General features: G+C 40.5%; 2 protein-coding genes across 10 annotated transcripts in view; one reads left to right on the top strand and one right to left on the bottom strand.

Moving 5' to 3' along the window:
• LOC113633547 (activator of 90 kDa heat shock protein ATPase homolog 2) overlaps positions 1 to 10334 on the top strand; it is a 29451-nt gene extending 19117 nt beyond the window's left edge. The window contains exons 3-9 of one of the 3 annotated variants that reach the window (XM_027131786.1): positions 4295 to 4380; positions 6227 to 6341; positions 7418 to 7506; positions 8196 to 8306; positions 8715 to 8816; positions 9311 to 9362; positions 9500 to 10334. In XM_027131786.1, coding sequence (XP_026987587.1) covers positions 4295 to 4380; positions 6227 to 6341; positions 7418 to 7506; positions 8196 to 8306; positions 8715 to 8816; positions 9311 to 9362; positions 9500 to 9672 — 728 coding nt within the window. In that variant the 3' untranslated portion in view covers positions 9673 to 10334. Of the gene's footprint in view, positions 1 to 4294; positions 4381 to 6226; positions 6342 to 7417; positions 7507 to 8189; positions 8307 to 8714; positions 8817 to 9310; positions 9363 to 9499 lie in introns of all 3 variants that reach the window. The other 2 variants (XM_027131785.1, XM_027131787.1) reach the window with 2 other exon arrangements.
• USP34 (ubiquitin specific peptidase 34) overlaps positions 10335 to 18511 on the bottom strand; it is a 231649-nt gene continuing 223472 nt past the window's right edge. For 6 of the 7 annotated variants that reach the window (XM_027131781.1, XM_027131778.1, XM_027131782.1 and 3 more), the window contains 5 exons: positions 15524 to 15603; positions 13041 to 13181; positions 12794 to 12937; positions 11754 to 11913; positions 10335 to 11572 (listed from right to left, as the gene is read on the bottom strand). In XM_027131781.1, the coding sequence (XP_026987582.1) occupies positions 10965 to 11572; positions 11754 to 11913; positions 12794 to 12937; positions 13041 to 13181; positions 15524 to 15603 (1133 nt within the window). In that variant the 3' untranslated portion in view covers positions 10335 to 10964. The remainder of the gene's footprint in view (positions 11573 to 11753; positions 11914 to 12793; positions 12938 to 13040; positions 13182 to 15523; positions 15604 to 18511) is intronic. The other variant, XM_027131784.1, reaches the window with a different exon arrangement.

Genomic DNA, 18511 nt, shown 5'->3' on the forward strand with positions numbered 1-18511 from the left:
GACCGGGGCACGAACCCGTGTCCCCTGCATCAGCAGGCGGACTCTCAACCACTGTGCCACCAGGGAAGCCCAGGAGTATTTTAATTTCCATGTATTTGTGAACTTTCCAGCTTTCTTTCTGTTACTGATTTCTAGTTTAATACCATTTGTGGTTGGAAAAGATGCTTACTATAATTTCCATCTTTTTAAATTTGTTGAGACCTGTTTTGTGGCCTAACTTATGATTTATCCTAGAAAATGTTCTGTGGGTGCTTGAGAAAAATGCATTCTGTTGCTCTTTGATGGAATGTTCAGTATATGTTTGTTAGGTCTATTTCATGTATAGTGTTGTTCAGATCTGATATTTCCCTATTGGTTTTCTCTCTGGATGATATATCCATTGTTGAGAGTAGGGCATTAAAGTCCCCAGCTATTATTGTATTGCTGTTTATTTCTCCTTATAAGTTTTCTAAGTAATTGCTTTATATATTTAGGTGCTGCAGTATTAGGTGCATAAATATTTACAATTATTATATCTTGATGAATTGACACCTTTAGCAGTATATAATGACTTTCTTTGTTTGTTTTGACCATTTTTAGCTTAAAGTGTTATTTGTCTAATATAAGTATAGCTACTCCTACTTTCTTTTGGTTAATATTTCCTTGAAGTATCTTTTCCATCCCTCTACTCTCAGTTTATGTGTATCCTTAAAGCTAAAATGAGTCTCTTGTAGGCAGCATGTTGTTGGATCTTGTTTTTTTTTTTATCTAGTCAGGCATTCTGTGCCTTTTGATTGGAGAATTTAATCCATTTATATTTAAAGTAACTATTGATAGGTAAGGACTTACTATTGCCATTTATTAATTCTTTCCTAACTGTTTCGTAGATCCTATCTTCTTTGCTTCCTCTCTTGCCAGCTCTTTAGTCATTTGCTGCTTTTTTGTGCTGGTATGCTTTGACTCCTTTATCATAATCTTTTGTGGTTTTTCCTTTGTGGTTAACCTGAGGTGTATATAAAATATATTTATAACACCCTATTTAAACTGATAACTTAAATTTGATAGCATACAGAAATTTATACTTCTTCCCCCCTCACATTTTAGGTTATTATGTTACAGTTTACATATTTTTACATTGTGTATCCAATAACAAATTCTCATAGTTATGGTTATTTTAAATTCATTTGTTTTTTAACTTTTAATTTAGAGTTGTAAGAGAATTACACACCACCATTGCAATATTAGATCATCTGACTTTGTATATTTACCATTACCAGTGAGTTTTACACATTCATATGTTTTTATGATGCTAACTAGCATCCTTTTATTTCAGCTTGAAGAATGTCCTTTAGCATTTCTTATAAGGCAGGTTTAATGACATTGAGCCCCCTCAGGTTTTGTTTGTTTGGGCAAGTCTCTATCTCTCTTTTACTTCTGAAGGACAGCTTTGCTGGGTATAGTATTCTTGGATGACATATTGTTTCTTTCAGTATTTTGAGTATATCATTCCACTGCTGGCCTGTCAAGTTTCTGTTGAGAAATCCACCTGTAGCCTTATGAAGCTCCCTTGTATGTGAAGAGTTGCTTTTCTCTTGCTGCTTTCAAAATTCTTCTTGTTTTTGATTTTTGACAATTTAACTGTAATGTGTCTTGGTGCAGCCTTTTTTGAGTTCAACCTATTTGGAGGTCCTTTGGGCCTTATGAATCTGGATGTCCATTTCTCTTCTCAGGTTTGGGAAGTTTTCAACCATTATTGTTTTAAATAGACTTTCTGTCCCTTTCTCTTCTCCTTCTGGGACTTCCATAATGCATGTGTTATTTCATTTGATGGTATCACATGAGATCCATATTGTTTCTTCACTCTTTTTCATTACTTTTTCTTTTTTGTTTCTCTGACTGGACAATTTCAAATAACCCATCTTCTAGTTTACTAACTGTTTACTTCTACTAGGTCAGGTTAGCTGTTGAAGCTCTCTATTGAATTCTTCAGTATAGTCATTGTATTCTTTAGCTCCAGGAATTTTGCTGGCTTTGGTTTTTTTCAATGATTTCTGTTTCTTTTTTGAACTTATTTTGTTCATGCATTATTTTCCTAATTTCATTTAGTTGTCTGTATGTTCTTATAGTTCACTACATTCTTTGAGAGGTTTATTCTGAATTCCTGGTCATACAGTTCATACATCTCCATTTCTTTGCGTCAGTTGTTAGAGCTTTATTTGATTCTTTTGGTGGTGTCATGTTTACCTGTTTTTTCTTGAGCCTTGATTCCTTGCACTGGTATGTGTGTGTATAAGTAAGTGGTCTCTTCTTCCATGTTTTACAGGTTTGCTTTGGCAGGGAAAAACCTTCACCATTCAACTTGGGTTATTGGATGTGTCAACTAGTAGTGTCCATGGGCAGGCAGGGCTTGCTGTCAGGCTCTCCAGTTGAGTGTGCTCTGAGGTCAGGATAGGGGATTCCCAGTAGCTGGGCTTTGTGGTTGGGTGAGTCGACTGGGCTCCATGTTTAAGCAGGGCTGCTGAGTGGGCTCCCTGACTAGGCAGGGTTGCTGGCTGTGCTCCATGGTTACATGGGGCCATTAGCTGGGCTCTGCAGTTACCCTTGGTTCCAGTCTGTGGAACACTGGCTGTGTTCCCTGGCAGGGTGGCGCCACTGGTTGGACTCTGATTGGGCAGGGCTATGGACTGGGCTCTGCCATTGCTGCAGGTTGAGGGGGGTCTCAGGCTATGCTCCCCGACCAGCTGGTGCTGCTGGCTGGACTCTGTGTTCAGGCAGGGCTGCAGGCAGGGTTTCATGGTAGGACCTTGCCTCAGGCTGTGTTCTGTGACCAGGTGGGGGACACAGATTGTGCCTTGAAGTCGGGCAGGTCTGCAGGCCTGGCTTCAGCATCCGTAGGGTGCTGAGTGTGCTCGGCTGTTGAACAAGGTTGCAGGCTATGCTGTCTGGTCAGGAGGGGCTTCCAGCTGTATCCCGCAGGTGGGGAGGCTAGAGACTGTTCTCTGCGGGGTGGGGGCTCTGCTGGGCTCTTCGTCTGGACAAGGCCACAAGCTGTGTTAAGCAATTGGGCAGGGCTGTAGGCTGGGTTCCGAGGCTGCTTCGGGTCACTGTTCAGGCCCCTTGGTTACACAGGGCCAGAGGCTATGCTCAACAGTTGGGCAGGGCTGCTGGCTTGGCTCCCTGCCCAAGTGGGGCTGTTTGGATGGGCTCCAAGGCTGCCCACGTTCTCTGGTTGGGCTTCCTGGATGGGAAGCTACACTCAGCAGTTGAGTGGAGCTATGAATTTGTAGGGCGGTAGAATGGGCTCCACAGCTGGCTTTGGCCTGTTGCCTGGGGACCCAGATCAGGCAGAATTTGCCAGCTGAGTTCTGCTCATGCACTGCTGCAAACAGGAGCATGGCCCATCCAGATCTGAGCACTGGTTGCTGAAAGCCCTGCCCCCCTTCTCCATCCCTATCTGATTCCCAGTGGTCTCCATGAGTCGAGACCCCAGTGGCCCTCCCAGGAAGCATCCAACAGTGCCGGGGACCTGCATGTCCACCTTCTGCCCTCTTTTCCTACTGGAAAAACTGCAGTGGGGCCCTCTCAGTGTGGTTCTGTGTTGGCCTGGCGGAGGGGCAGTTTGGTCAGAGTGTTAAACCACTCCTCATACCCTTCTAATGCAGTCCTTTTCTGCCTCTGGTCCAGGAGAGTGTTCAGCCTCACCTCTGGGTTTTGGGATTTTCACAGTGGTGTCTTGTCCATGGATAGCAGCTAGTTGGTCTTTTTTGTGAGGGGGACTGAAGTTGGGAATAACCTGTCACCATCTTGATGTCGTCATTGAAGTCAACACTCTGGTCTTGAAAGAAACCAGCTGCATAGAGTCCACACAAACTTCCCCAGGCCACACCTGCCTCCCCTCACTCTTGCTGTGATCAGAACTCATTGTCCCTTTTTGCCTTCCTGTTCCTCCTGTTGTGACTCCTCTTCAAGACAGCCCTTTATCCTGCTTTGACTTGGTAAAGAATATTGGGGGATGAAAGAAGAAACATTGGTTAACAGAGCCGTTTACTCCAGCCCCGTGCTTCCCTGTGGCCCCTGGTCGTGTGTGCACTTTACTTGCCAGGTTCTTACCCCTGCCTTCGTAGGGTGCTTACCTGTGATGTAGGCCAGGGGAGCAGGGTTGGTTTGGGCGCGTGTGTGGTGGGGAAGGCTTGGCCTGCCTCGTCCCCACGGTGGCGGTGCCCTGTGAGGGGGGTGGGCCGTTCAGTTAGGCAGGGCAGGTGTACGTAAACTGGCTGTTACTTTGTAATTGAGGAACGTATTTTGCTCATTTTAGGTATAATTAAAGAATCTGGTGTGAAGCACAAGGGGTTGATTGAAATACCCAACCTGTCTGAAGAAAATGAAGTAGATGACACTGAGGTGAGGTATCTGATGGAGTTTCTTTTTTTTTTTTAAATCAAGTTTCTGTTAGACATGTTGGGCATTTGAAAAACTGTTAATCGGACTGTGTGGTGCTTGTGCGGTAGTTTTGGTGAGCAGTGAGGGCTCGTTTGCCGAGGAGGATAGCTGTACCTGGGCGCAGCGTGGGGTGGGAGAGTGGTGCAGGAGGAAGAGCACACTGGGGAGGCCCTAGACCCCTGTGGACCAGGAGTCGGGCCCAGGCAGGTGACTGCACCGTCCGTGGCCTCCTCATCTGTGATACTGGGTTAATTCACCTTTCAGATACACATGACAGTGTACATACTGGAAAGTGCTCAGGTATTTTGCACAGCTTGGTGAATGTGATTTTGCTGCTTCTCCTCTGCATCGTTGCTCTTTCCCTTCAATAGTGAAAATTCTCAGCTTTTCGCTGTGATCTCCCTTGGTTATACCACGTGTTTTAGTAAATTAGTGTGTGTTGCTTTTGACTGGCTCTTCCGGTTGTCTTGGGAGATAGAGCCTGTGTAACTCCCATGCTTGGTTTACAGTTAGTGCCCTCTTTCAGCCAAAAGCTTGGTTTTGGGGCGAGACCATTTGTACAGCAGCTGTATTTGCCAAATGAAGATAGTCTGATACAGGGTCTTTTTTGATTTGTGAACGTATTCAGTGTGAAGGCCTTCGAGATATAAAAACTAAGTTACGCTGAGCCACTATGAGTTGCCTTTCTTAAAGGTTATAAAAGGCTGTAAAAGTGGGGCTGTCTCGGACATACCTTCAGCTGTGTGGTTGTTGCCCTCGGGCTGTGATTTCACTTTGCTGTATTCAGATCCATCAGCTGAGAAGTGTTTCAGCAGCATATTAAACTGGTCTTTTAGATTCAGCCTGTGGTACAATAGTATTACAGAACAAACTCTTCAGATTAGAACTGGGGCCTGGGAGCAGGCCCAACTCAACCGAATCACAGGGACGCTAGATATTTCAAACCAACACCTCTTCCTTCTGAGACTACTACAGAGGCATCCCCAGAGCAGCATTTTGACGCTTCCCTCTCCCTGTCTCCCCCTCTCTCCTCCTGTCCATTCCTTCCATCCTTCCCTCTTTTCTTTCCTCTCCCTCCTCCTCTCCCTTTCCCAACTCTCCTCCCTGACAAAAAAATGTAGCCCAAGACCAGGGTATTGGGAACTTGGTTTTCCTAATTACACTGGCTTTGGGGTTCTAGATGAGCGCTGTTCAACAGAAATATAATGCAAGCCACATAAGGAACTTAAAATTTTCTAGCAGCCATGTTAAAAAATTTAAAAGAAACAGATGAAATTAGTTTTAATATTTTTTATTTTACCCAAAATGTAAAAATATCATTTTAACATGTAATTAGTATCAAAGTTATTAATGAGGTTATTTTACATTCTTTTTTGGTACTAAGTCTTCAGAGTCTGGTGTATATTATTTTACACTTACAGCACATCTCACATCATACCAGCCGCATTGCAAGTGCTCAGTAGCCACATGTGGCTAAGCGGCTACCATACTAGACAGCGCATTTCTAGACCCTGTGAAAGCCATGGACTACATCATCGATATAATATATATATACATAAAACGTACGCAAATTGGGGGGTTTACATTCTACGAAGTCCGTTCAAGATTTGGCCACCAACCAGGTCAATGGACCCTTGATTAAAAATCCCTTACATCTTCTCAAACTATATGAAGAAAACCTGTCACGTCTCTTACATCCACTTCTTTCCCTTTCCTCACCATCACAGTTCCCTCATCCATATGTCCCAGTATTATAAGATTATGTCAAACCAGATTTTTCTTAGGTTTGTATTTTTCTGATTTGTAGGTGAACGTGAGTAAAAAGAAAGGAGATGGGAATATACTGAAGGATCTTATGAAAACTGCAGGCACCGCCAAGGTCAGGGAAGCCCTTGGAGATTACCTGAAGGCACTTAAGACGGGTAAAGAAGGCATCCCTTGTGAACTAGAGGGTCCCTTTTCCATTTACCCAAATAATGCTCTGCACTGTGGTCTGGATTCCCAGGTTAGGCTGATTTCCAAAGCTCTAAAAACAATTCTGTATGCTGCAGGATAAATTGTAGTCTGGAGGTTGAGAGCTAGTTATGAGTTAGACCATAATTAGTGATTATCAGTATTTTACACAGCGTGAACCATTTTGCCTACAGAATTGTTGAGTTTTCTGGAATGATAATTATTTTATCAGTTGTTTCTATAATTATTTGTTTAATGTCTGCCTTCTCTGCTAGACTGTAAGCTCCATGAAGCATGGAAGGAGCCTGTCTTGTTCACTGCTATATCTCCAGCATCTAGCACAATGCCTGGCATGTAGTAGGTGCTTAAGTTTTGTTGAATGAGTGAATGAAAGTGACTGCAGGTATTACAGGTGTAGTTGAGACTTATTTAATCCTTTCACTGTGTGGAATTGAGGTTATTGTCTTCTTCCCTAAATTAGAGAAGTTACCTGCCAGGTAAAATAGCCAGCAGGGCATGTATGTCTGCACCTCATCCTTGGACTCTGCTGAGTATCTAGGCATTGACAGAGATGGGTTTGGGGTTTACACTTTTCCTACGAGATCACACACGCTGCTGGCCCATAGGCTTGAATACTGTGAGGCCAAGCTTTGTGAAGTGATGGTGAAGCAATAAACCAAGTGTCTGGCTTTGACAGTAAGTGAAGGCCATAAAGCTATTAGTAGTTAGGTGTATAAAATGGAGCTTTTTGGAAAACAACCTTTGGAAATTATGCTATTTTATCAAGAACTAGATAAAAGTGAGGCATTTGATAAAAAGAAAAGGATAAAAGGCATTTGTTGCCGTGGAACTCAGGTTAATGATTAGTTTTATATGTAAAAAATACAGAATGGTCTTGAAATTCTCAAAACACTATAGGAATTCTTTTTACAAATATCAGTTCCTTTATATTCTTATATCTTATTTTCAGTTTTCTGCCTTAGTATTTGTGCTGAAAAGTAAAAAGTTCTTTATTAAAACCATTTCTCATACGTTTTCTTTGTAGAATTTACAATGGGAATGATTTTACCAACCAAAGCTATGGCAACCCAGGAACTGACTGTTAAAAGGAAACTGAGTGAGACTACCTTGCAGGTATGATCTCTGGTGGCAGACATGTAGGGAGGAGGAGAAAGGAAGTGCTTAATGAGAGGGCTTCAAAGCTCTAAACAGCCTTGTGATGATGGAGAACTATGAAGGATATTGAGATGGGCCAGTTAATCCACCCTTGCATCCCTTGCCATTTTGGGGGAAATGATGAAATGAGACTTTCATCCTTGATGGAAGGGATCCTTTTTGTGGGATAAATATTGAATTTAGTTCAAGACTGTTGTAAAGGCAGTGTTGTTTCGGTAGGCAACAATAACAGCAGGTGACTTTGAGGTCACATACCACGATGGAAGAAACTTCTCTCCAGACATTTGGAGGATTGGGAGGTTTTAGATCCTGTTCTTGGAATCTGGTGATGGGGAATTGACACCCTTTGGCCTTAAGTGCTGGTTGGTATCTTTCACCTGCTTATCTTTATGCTCCCTGGGTCATATTTACATATCCAAGTAGGATTTGGGCTGTGAAGCCATAGCCTGGGAGTGGAACAGAGCTAAGGAGCACTGAACTGTTTCCAAAATAAAGACTAGGTAGGATTGGTGGTGCTAAAAAGGCTTTTAGTGGAAGGGATAGTGTTGGGGACATTTTGGTGTTTTACTAAGACTGGAAGACTGAATTTTTTGAATCTCTTGTCATGCTAATAATTATGCTTTGGAATCTTTCCTTTTGAGATTCAGGCCTCCTCTCCAGTGGAGCTGGGCGTAAGGATTCCTACTGTGGCACTGCACATGACGGAACTGTTTGACACAGCTATTGAGCAGCTCTACAGAATCTTCACTGTGAAAGATGTAAGTCACATCTCAAGCCAGGATCTGAAATGCTGACATTGGGAGAAAATACACCTACACCACTAAGAACTGAAGCTGGTTCATGGTTTCCTGCATGGCCGTGTTTTTCTGATTGAAGAGATCTAGAAATCTTTATGATAGCTTGAGGCAGGGAAGTTATCCTAAAGATTTGAGGGGGGTAAATGATGGGCATTTGGGGGGAATTTATCAGCATTGAGGGGTTTGGAGCAATTTACTGAGCTTTCTTCCTCTGAAAGGGAGAGAAAGAGAATGCTATAATTAAAAGCTATGTATTCACAATTAAACAAACACAAACCACAGTAGCTTATATTAGTACTTTACATTTAGGTTAAAAACATGGTAGCATATGCCGGAATAACATGTCTATTGTATGTTTTGCTTGGTTAGTTGGTGCAAAAATTTTCTAAATCTCCTGCTGTATTAGAAGCTGAAAAGGGAAGGAAATTCCAAATGTTTGATGGGAACGTCACTGGTGAATATGTAGAGCTGGTAAGTAATCTTATAGGTTAAAGGAAAGTTAAGCTGGGACTGACTTCTGTTAATATTGCTTTATTCATGCCTGTTTTAAATGTGCTTTGGTTTTTATCTGAGTTCACAGAAACTTGACCACTTTATAAAGTTGGTTACAGGGAAAATAAATGTTATATATACTAAAAGCTGAAGCTTTAGTTTCACAGTAATTGTGCAATGTTTATGATTTTAGAAGACACAAGTATAATTTCTCCCAACTCTTGGTCTAGAAGTTTCAGGTTTCTGCCACTAGGGTGTGTGTTGCCAAATGTCAGTTGCCTTGCCGTTGACATCAGCTCTGCATTGGTTGTCACGCTTCTGTCCTTGATGTTACTGCTGTTACATTTTGGCACTAGGGACAATGAATTCTCAATGGTGCTGGCATATAAACTGGAAGATGGGAGTGTACGTTGTTCACTGATTACTTCTTGTACATAGGGGCTTTTTCAGTGGAATTTCCCCTTTGTTTTCAGTTAACAAATAAAAAGATCGTCATGAAATGGAGATGTAGGAACTGGCCAGAAGGTATGTTATTAGCACCTTTTGTTTTAAGTCCAAAAACACTCGGTTTCCCCCCCCACTATGAAAATCAAATAGTGGTACTGTATGGATAAATTTTTCTTTTCATAATGCAGTAATAAGCTTTCCTTTTTTTCTTCCAGAACACTATGCAATAGTTGCACTGAATTTTGTGCCTACTCTAGGGCAGACGGAATTACAATTGGACTGTAAAGGAGTTCCTGTCTGTGAAGAAGAGAACATGAAATTCTGTTGGCAGAAGCAGCATTTTGAAGAAATACAAGGTTTACTGCAGCTGATCACCCTAAATGGTTGAGTTAGAAGATTTTATAAGGGCATTACATTTTGTAAGCAGAAAAAGTGTAACGTTTACCTCTTCCCTCTGTCATTCCTTTAAAAAAAGAAAACAAATACTCTTAATTTATATTGAATGAAATCCATGAACTTACATTTGAAAGCATTGTTTGAATCTTTACTATGACTAGACTCTGCACTGAGTTAAAAGCAAGCAATGTGAAATTAGGTATTTTACCTCCCATAGATGCTCCTCTGGGAATAGATTGAGTCCCTGAGTACAGATAGTTGAAGTGTCCCAAGCTAAAGCTCGTCCTAGCAAGCTTGCTGTTTTAGCTGTAATTTTAGTTCAGGAAGACAAAAAATAAATGGCATGTTAATACTATTCCTTTATTTTACTTAAGGGTTTTTAAGGTGTGTAGCTCTTAGGTAGTGAAACAGTGGCATGTTGCATTTAGAAGCATGCTGAAGTGAGGGCGAGTTGGCTGTATTGTTATGCTTCTCCCTGCAGCAGTTACGCACTTCAGGGTGGTGAGGATTGAAAAGTCTATGGAAAAAGGTACTTTTTGGACTGCCACTATGCTTCTAATGAAATAGAATATAATGGATAAGTAAGTATGTTCCCCCATTCAGTTTTCTCATTACTTTCATCTGAGAAGACTTGAAGCAAGGTATGTAAACAAAAAGTCATCACAATCAGTTTAATTAAGTGCACAGAATAGCAATCAGTCATGTCAATAAAAATAAAACAATTATTTTTACATCAAGTGTGCTTTATTTCCTCCACAGGTATTCTGTTAAATAAAGCACCATTTATATACTGCCAGGCCACAGCTAAAGAGGATTCTTTACAGAATCAAATTTCTTGTGGTTGTTCCGTATACAAGTAAACTTAATTTTGATAATAAGAACCACAGCGATTGGAGGCAATCTGCCTCTCTTATAAGGTACAAAACTGGCACAGAGGACACCATATTATACACAGTAAAAATGCTGTTAAGTTTAAATTACATTGTACAGGGCCAGGGAACCCTGTTCCTCCCAGACAGCCATATTAAATGAAAGCCACTACAGTGAACTCTTAATTACATAAAACATATTCATTATCTGATTGCCCTTTAGAAAGTATACTGAAGATGCAAATTGTTTCATCTGAAGTTCTGCCTGACCAAGAATTAAGCCTATAAATCTATCTTGCCATTCAAGCAGAGAGCACTGGACGAACTGAAGCACAAAAACAGAAATAAGCAAAACTTATACAAACAGCATTGGGGGTGAGGGGTGACCTTAAAAGTAGACATGCTACATCTAATGTCAAGAAGCAGCTTGGTTTCCTTTGCCAGATATCCTCGTGACCACATGGATTGTAGATTCAATGGTCCTACACAGGGTATCTAAAATGTCGTGCTGCTGCATGTGACTAAAGAGTCCTCTGGAATGGCCACAACTGAGTGATAAAGCAGCCTCAGGGTCCTGGGAGGGCAAAGCTTGACTGTCACAGCTTCTCAAGTCAGCTAAGTCAGACAGAACTGCAGAGAGAGAAGTCGAAGGGAACTCGGACTCTTCCTCAGCAAGGTTAGAATCCTTGGAACAGTGGAGGTCTTTGAATTCTTTACAGTCTTCAAATCTAACGTTGGTGGACTGTTCTTCTGCATGCTGTGACCTGATATTTGACGTGTCTTCTGAAAACGAAGATGGAACTTCCATTCGGTATTCTTTAACAGAACTATTTTCAGGGGAAGGAAGATCTTGCTCAGTTCCTGGGTCGATAATTGAGGAGTCTCTTGTCTCATTGTCTGAAGTGCTAGTTGGGGTCAGGACCTCCCTGGTGTCTGTTTTCACGTCACTGATGCAGCTGTCTACAGTGTGCTCCTCGTCACTGCTAACGCGCCTTCTTTTAACAGGAGTTGCCCCTTCATCATCTGTGAAAAGGAACATCAAAACAAATTCTCTGAAAGGAGTCATTAAGATCATACTGGGGGTGGTTGTGGAAATTCTGGTTTTTAGCATTTATATTCAGGAGGCTTACACAGCTATTGTAAAGTCAATATTCTTCCCTTCTCCCACCCTAAAGTCAATATTTTATTAGCCCATAAAGCTAACCTTTAGTTTTTCTTTCTTTGGCTTCTTGCTCTTGGAGTGAGTTTCTCTGCTGCAGACAAGTCCTGCATTTGCTTAAAAGCTCTTGCAGAGTAGGAATTAGAGCTGGGTTTAATTGTTTGGGAGTGTGTACCGACAGGAGCAAAGCAAGTGCCCGCAAGTCCTACAGAAATCCAGATAGGAACACTTCAAATTCCAAAGCCAGCATTACAACCGTTAACAGTTTAAATGCACATGTTTACTTTTCCGGGAATCCATCCTGGTTCCTCTGGTATTGTTAGAAGAATGTTAAAACTAGAAAGCCAGTGTTATGATACTATTTATATTTCATTGGTTCTAGGTGACTAATACCATTATTTTATGCACCACACCACTAATTAAGTCTGACTGAAGACCGAAATAGTGTTTTCTGAAAATGGAAAGGGGGGGGGAATTACACAGGAATTTAAAAAGCAAACCCTGAATGATCCATGAGAAATTTAGGCCTCATTAATCTAGGAGTCAGTTTTACTTGGTTTCTGGTGGATGTCATGAGGTCTTCCTCACTTAGCTCTGTAATCCGTTCTGGCATCTAAGCATTTTGTTACTTGGGAGGCTGCTGCTGGACGTGTGCAAGCACATGTTTCCAGGGTGTTTCATAATTCCATGACATGGCTTTCGTGGGAGTCTATAGAAGGCAACCGATTCCCTAGTTTTAACTGGCTTTACATTCAGATTACTAATCTGACTTTCAGTTACGTATGAGTCGCAGGCACTAACAGAAACATCACAGGTAACATTTCAAAAAATGTGAGAAAGTAGAGATAAAGGGAATGTCTCCCCTTAGTGGTCACTGCCCTTAGCATTTAATGATATTAGCTCATGTCTTCTAAGGTAACAAAGGCAGAGTGAGCACATTTTTATTTGGTTAGTTTTTTCATCATATGTGACTTCCAGAGTTTGAATAATAAAGTTATGTATACAGTAAAATCATACGAAGGCCAAATTTAGAGTTGATTTAAGGAAAGTTCTGAAGCACATGACTTCCCTTGCATAGTTCTTACCCCATTTAAAGCAGCACTTGCTTTGGAAATTTCAACTCTGTTGGTGAAATCAGACTGCAGGTTCTGATACTGATTTATCAAGTTTGTAATAAGGGTGCTGATCAAATTGGCACAGTTTGCTTCAGAAAACACCTGACCTTGAACCTGAAAAAGATGATTAAGAAAAATCTCCAAAAGACCAACACAGTGAAAGCACAATCACTAACTAACTGGAAGTAACACGCTGAGTTTCCAACTTGTGACGTACCTTTAGAAGAAAGTGTGTCATGAATGTGTAGACAATATTGTTGTTCAGGAAAGTTCTTTCATCCATTAGGATACATTTTATATATTCTGCAAAAACTGGATCTTCACACAAAAGCTTGATGCAGTTTTTTGACATAGCCGACTGAAGTGGGGAAAAGAAGCACTGATTGGTTGAGCACTGAAATAACTGCAAATCTTAAATACACTGCTCGTGATATACGTCCGAAGTCATTTAACATCCTACCGGAAAAGCCACATTTTTTTTTTTTTTTTGGCTGCAGCTTGCGGGATCTTTAGTTCCCCGACCCGGGCCCTCAGCAAGTACAGAATCCTAACAACGGATCACCAGGGAATTCCCAGAAAAGCCACTTTTACTTCATTCTACTAAATTTTCAGTCACAGCAACTGTCCTCCCAATAAATTAAAATATTACTAACTTGGACTTAAATGGGTGACACAGAAGAGACCTGTAAAAAGTCTGAATGGCAAAACTGAACAAATACGTTTTTAAAAGAAATGCAGCTTTATTATCTAGCATTAAGAGTTAATAAGGACTGGACAAATAAGACTAACAAATAGGATGATGTTTTCGAGGAAAATTAATAGATAACCAAATGACCCATAGAGAAAAGACAAATTTTAAGAATTAGATTTACTCCCTAAAATGAGTTAAAACTTTCACTTACATAATCTCATTAACAATAGTAATTTGGTAAATACCCTTCCGCCCCATAAATATCACAAAGGTAAACAGCACACCTCTTTTCCTAATAATCTCAAACAGAATTAGTGGGTCCCAAAATATGGAAATTGTACTAAAATTTGGTTTTCCTGTTTTCAAATGGTCATGGCTCTTAAACACAAGTAGTATGTCTTTGAGTAAATATATTCCCTAGATTATTTATATATGTGTTTTAATAATCATTTATATGGAAGAAAAATGGACTGTTTAAAAAAATAGGACAAAGTTTAGATAATATGTACATCTATATACTTATATATTTTATTAGAGTAAGCACTGTGGTAAGTAAACTGCTCAAGGTCACCCAAGAAATTAGGAGTCAAGTAGGACCAGCACCCAGGTCTTCAGATCCTTGGTGTCAGGAAAACCTGCCTTATTCTACTGGTTGTAGTCTCTGCCTGCTGCCTATATTTCTTGCACAGCACAGATGCTTCTATAGGGCTGGTAGGGGCATTGGAAGCCTTAGATGGTTTGACTTTAAGGGAAGTTTTGGGGGTGATGAATTCTGTGGGAAAAAAAGTCAAGAGAGTAGTAGTACAGTGCAGAAGCAGATAAAGCAATAGGGAAGCAATAGGCAGTGGCACAGTACAGAAACCAGAAAAAGCAACTACCTAAGTCAAGAAGAATGAAAAGAGAGCAGCAAGTGGCCAAGGGGTGGGGGTGGGGGTGGAGCAAGAGATTTGTTGCAAATTACTGAATAAACCACTCAGCTCAAAAGTCAACCAGCAAGTTGTTTTCTGAATGTTTACTAAGTACTAAACCATTTTAAGTATACTAGCCTATCAAAGATTCCTAGTATAGAAAACAAAATGAAATTTCTATAGGAATAGAGATGACTCAGAGGAGTTCATGGTTTGGGACAAGGAGGCAGAGAAGCAACTACAGTATCATGTGACACACATCCATTAGGAGAATATCCAGAGCACAACTGCCTGGGCAGGAGACTGGACCAGACTCAAAAGTATTCCAGATGCTAAATGTGGGTAAAGGTTTGCCAAAGGAATTAATCAACTCATCTTCTGGGAATGGGCAGATGCACGCAGGCAAGAGACCAATAGTTTTTTTCAGGGCCTGAAGAGAGTGGGGATTCCTTATGCCTGATCCAAGGAATAAGCCAAACCTTAGGATCAATCTGATTTCTTCCCCTCTCCCCACCATTCTCCCTCCACAATTTAACAAGCATTATTTAGGTGCCCACTTTAAGGGGTTGGCTCTTGGACTTAAGGTAGGAAGGTTACAGTGTTTTCTGTTCTCAGTGAGATTGCTGATAAGAAAATAAGTGCATCAGACTTAAAAAACTGCTCTGAGGTAACAGGTAAGCGAGAGGTAAAGGACAGAATGCTGAAATGGTTTCTGCTAGAGCTTTTGGAATGGTGGAGGGGAGAAGAAATAGATGGGGGAGGTGAAGGAGTGCAAGAAGTGGCTTATGCCTTCTTGCCCTAATATCTCCCTGTTTCAGACTTTTACCACAACTGTTTATATTGGCCTTTAAATGAGAAACTTTACTATAAACAGCTTGTCTGAAATACCCTTTGTGATACAAATATTACAGACATAAAAAACTTCAAAGGGCAACTCGATGCCAATTGCTTAACAGTTATTTCCATTAATAGTATTTTACCTACCAAGATTCGAAAACATCCCCAATTTCCAGCCAGTTTTCAACCCAGTGTTCCTAAAATTACCGACCATGTGGTCGGATGAGATGAAAGACCAGGTCATCTAAAACTCATTTTCTTTACCTGAGTCTGGCATAGCTCAGTCCAAAGTTTGGGGAACAGTGCAAGATGAAGTGGCAAGCCTTCATAGGCAACTAGGACACCTAATATTTGAAAAGAAATCAGAATAGGTTATAATTATAAATTACACTACTGAGATATTAAACTCTGCAGGTATAATATTATAGCTATTTCCAGGCATAACTGCATATTTTCTATGTTTTAGAAATACATAAAATACTTAAAGGGGAAGAATTCATCTCAATGTTTTAACCAGTGAAATATTTTAGAGTGCAGTACACTTTGACTTTATTTATATCCCATACCTCATTCCCAGAAGGACCTGCAAACAACTTAAACCAATTCTGCTTTTTGAGAATTAGAACTTTATCTGGGACAATGTAATAAAAGTTACTGCAAGTGGCTCCAAAGTTTTCTTGGATTAAGGTACCACTCTGCATATTTAGATCATATTACATGGAATACCTAGACTACAGTGGAGGGGCAGGGTGCACGTTCAAACAGAGGATGTGAAGAATTAGAAAACATATCATTCTTTCCTCTTTTATCTCATTTCTCCAAAGATAAAGCGAATTACCTTTATAGTAGATTTAAGTAAATTCTGCTCTAACAGCTTCTAGCCTTGTCCCCAGGATCTTTCGGGTGGATCATACTTAGCTGTTGTATGTCAGCATCCTATTTGGAACGTCTAAGGTTTCAACCTTTCCTCTTCTTGACTATTACAGATGTCAAGTATGTCCTTAAGAAATTTGTTCCCCTACCCTCTGCCCTTCTAGCTCTCTCAAAGCACAGAAGTTGTAATGCCACAGTCAGTTGTAAGTACATTTTCCATCCTCCAACACTCCCACCCCCCAGGGAAAGTATAATCATGGAGAAGAAATATAATACAAGTTATCCTCTTCCAGTTAAGAAAAAAAGTTAGGAGTAACACCTGAAGTTGGCAAACCTTTATGGTAAATGGCCAAATAGTAATTACAGGTTTCCCCCGATTATGAAACCTTTCATAAGCTGAAACAGCATAAAGTGAAAAAGCAATTACCTTTTTCCATTAAAGCGAAAATCCTCTTTGGATTTCTTTTGGTTAGCAAAAAGAGGTACTAATGTAGGTATGTCATAAAAGTGCAGTGGCATAAAGCAAACTTTTCAAAATTGGCAGGTACCTGTATTTTAGACTTTGCTGGCTGTTTAAGTCTGTTGCAATTACTCCACAGACAACACCAAATGAATGGGTGTGGCTGTCTTTCAATAAAACATTCTTTAAGAAAACTGAAAGCTGAATCTCATGTAATTTTCATGTATATCACAAAATAGAATGTAGTTTTTAAAAAAAACATTTAAAATTATAAAAACTCTTCTTAACTTGCAGGTAGCTCATTGGTTGTACAAAAACAGGCAGCATGCAGGCTATCGTTTGCCTCTATATTAGACCATGGGTTTGGGAAAATCTTAGGGAAATCAGATCAGTCATCCAATTTTGTCATCGAAGGATACCTAGACTCTCTTTTGCGGGAAAGCCTATTTTTCTTTATTTTCCTGTCAAGATTAATTCCTTTGTAAAGACCCAAGGAAAGTAATACCCTAATCTGGTTTGGATTGGAGGCATTTACCCATCATAAGATCACAATACACATAAGCAAACAAGGGCATGTCATCAACACTGTTGGCTACAGGGAAGAAAGTTCCTATGTTCCCATGTCTCTGCATAATTACCCATAAAAGTAGAGCAGGGGTTGGCAATATGGCCCACGGCCCACTGCAAAAAGTCTGCCAACCCCTGAACTAGGGGCTGCTCTGACATAAACCCTCTCATGTGAAAGAAAGCAGGCTTCATACTACAATTTAAGATCCTCTAGACTTTATCCACCACCATCCCCGACATTATCCTCAAAGTAAAACAGTCTTTATTCCTATTTTCCACAACTACTAAAAAGCTAGCACTACCACAACAAACAAAAAAAAAACACGGAGGCCTTCTATGATCTCAGACTGTTTTCAGGTAATACTCTGATTCAAATATATTTTACAAGTGAAGAACAAAATAAACATACATCTATTGTGCTAGGTACGTCAGATAATCACATTTAATTTTCTCATCAAATTTGGAAGGCATTATGTTTTCCTCATTTAGCCCGCGTTTCTGGATGTGGAAATTAGGCTCAGAGAGATCACATAATCTGCTGTTTCATCCCCAAAGCCAGTGAATGATACAGTTGTATCCACCCCAGATTTATCTGATTCTAAAGCCCATAATCTTTTCAATAATCAGTGTTTCCCCAAACTTTAGTCATTTCATGTATCATTTTCATGACTTTTCATATCTGTCCATCACCTGTACTGTTTACTTGATACTGTTCTTTAGATTGACTCAGAGAGGCTAATACTACATTAGCCTTATCTTCGGCAACATAACATCCAGGAAAATCATGCATTTGGTGTACGAGTTATTTATTTTTGTAATAAGTAAGATCTATTCACACTTATTAACATGAAAATTATTTTCCCTGGGCCATCTTGTACACTACACTCCGGAAAACACTGTGCCACCCATGGTGAGCTAAAGACACCTCTTTCACAGTCCTACCTTTTCCCTATCTGAGCAGCACCTCCTTTAGAAGGAAGGCCATCCCTTCAGAGTAGAAGTTTCAGTTTCTTTCCAGCATTTTCACAAAGCACTGAGGATAAGGAGTATGTTGGCTCTGTTGACTTAAGGTAGAGGCCAATGCCATTCTATTCCACACACACTCCTCCAATACCTTCTGGGGTGTCACTTACTGGGTGCAAAGCACAGGGAGATGCAATCACCAGCATTCGCAGGCACAATTCCACACCTTACCTCGGTAAACAGGATGGGCAGGCCTAAAACATCCTGGCTCCTATATCACTTATCTTTCTTCATCCTGTGACTTCAGGCATCCTTAACAATAGGGTCCTTACCCCACCCCGTTCCCACCCATGGAGGAACTAATAAGCAATAATGAAAAGCTGTTCCAA

The sequence above is a fragment of the Aethalodelphis obliquidens genome, unplaced genomic scaffold (genome assembly GCF_003676395.1).
Source record: "Aethalodelphis obliquidens isolate GAN/ISIS:26980383/991018 unplaced genomic scaffold, ASM367639v1 scaffold40, whole genome shotgun sequence".
Taxonomy (NCBI): domain Eukaryota; kingdom Metazoa; phylum Chordata; class Mammalia; order Artiodactyla; family Delphinidae; genus Aethalodelphis; species Aethalodelphis obliquidens.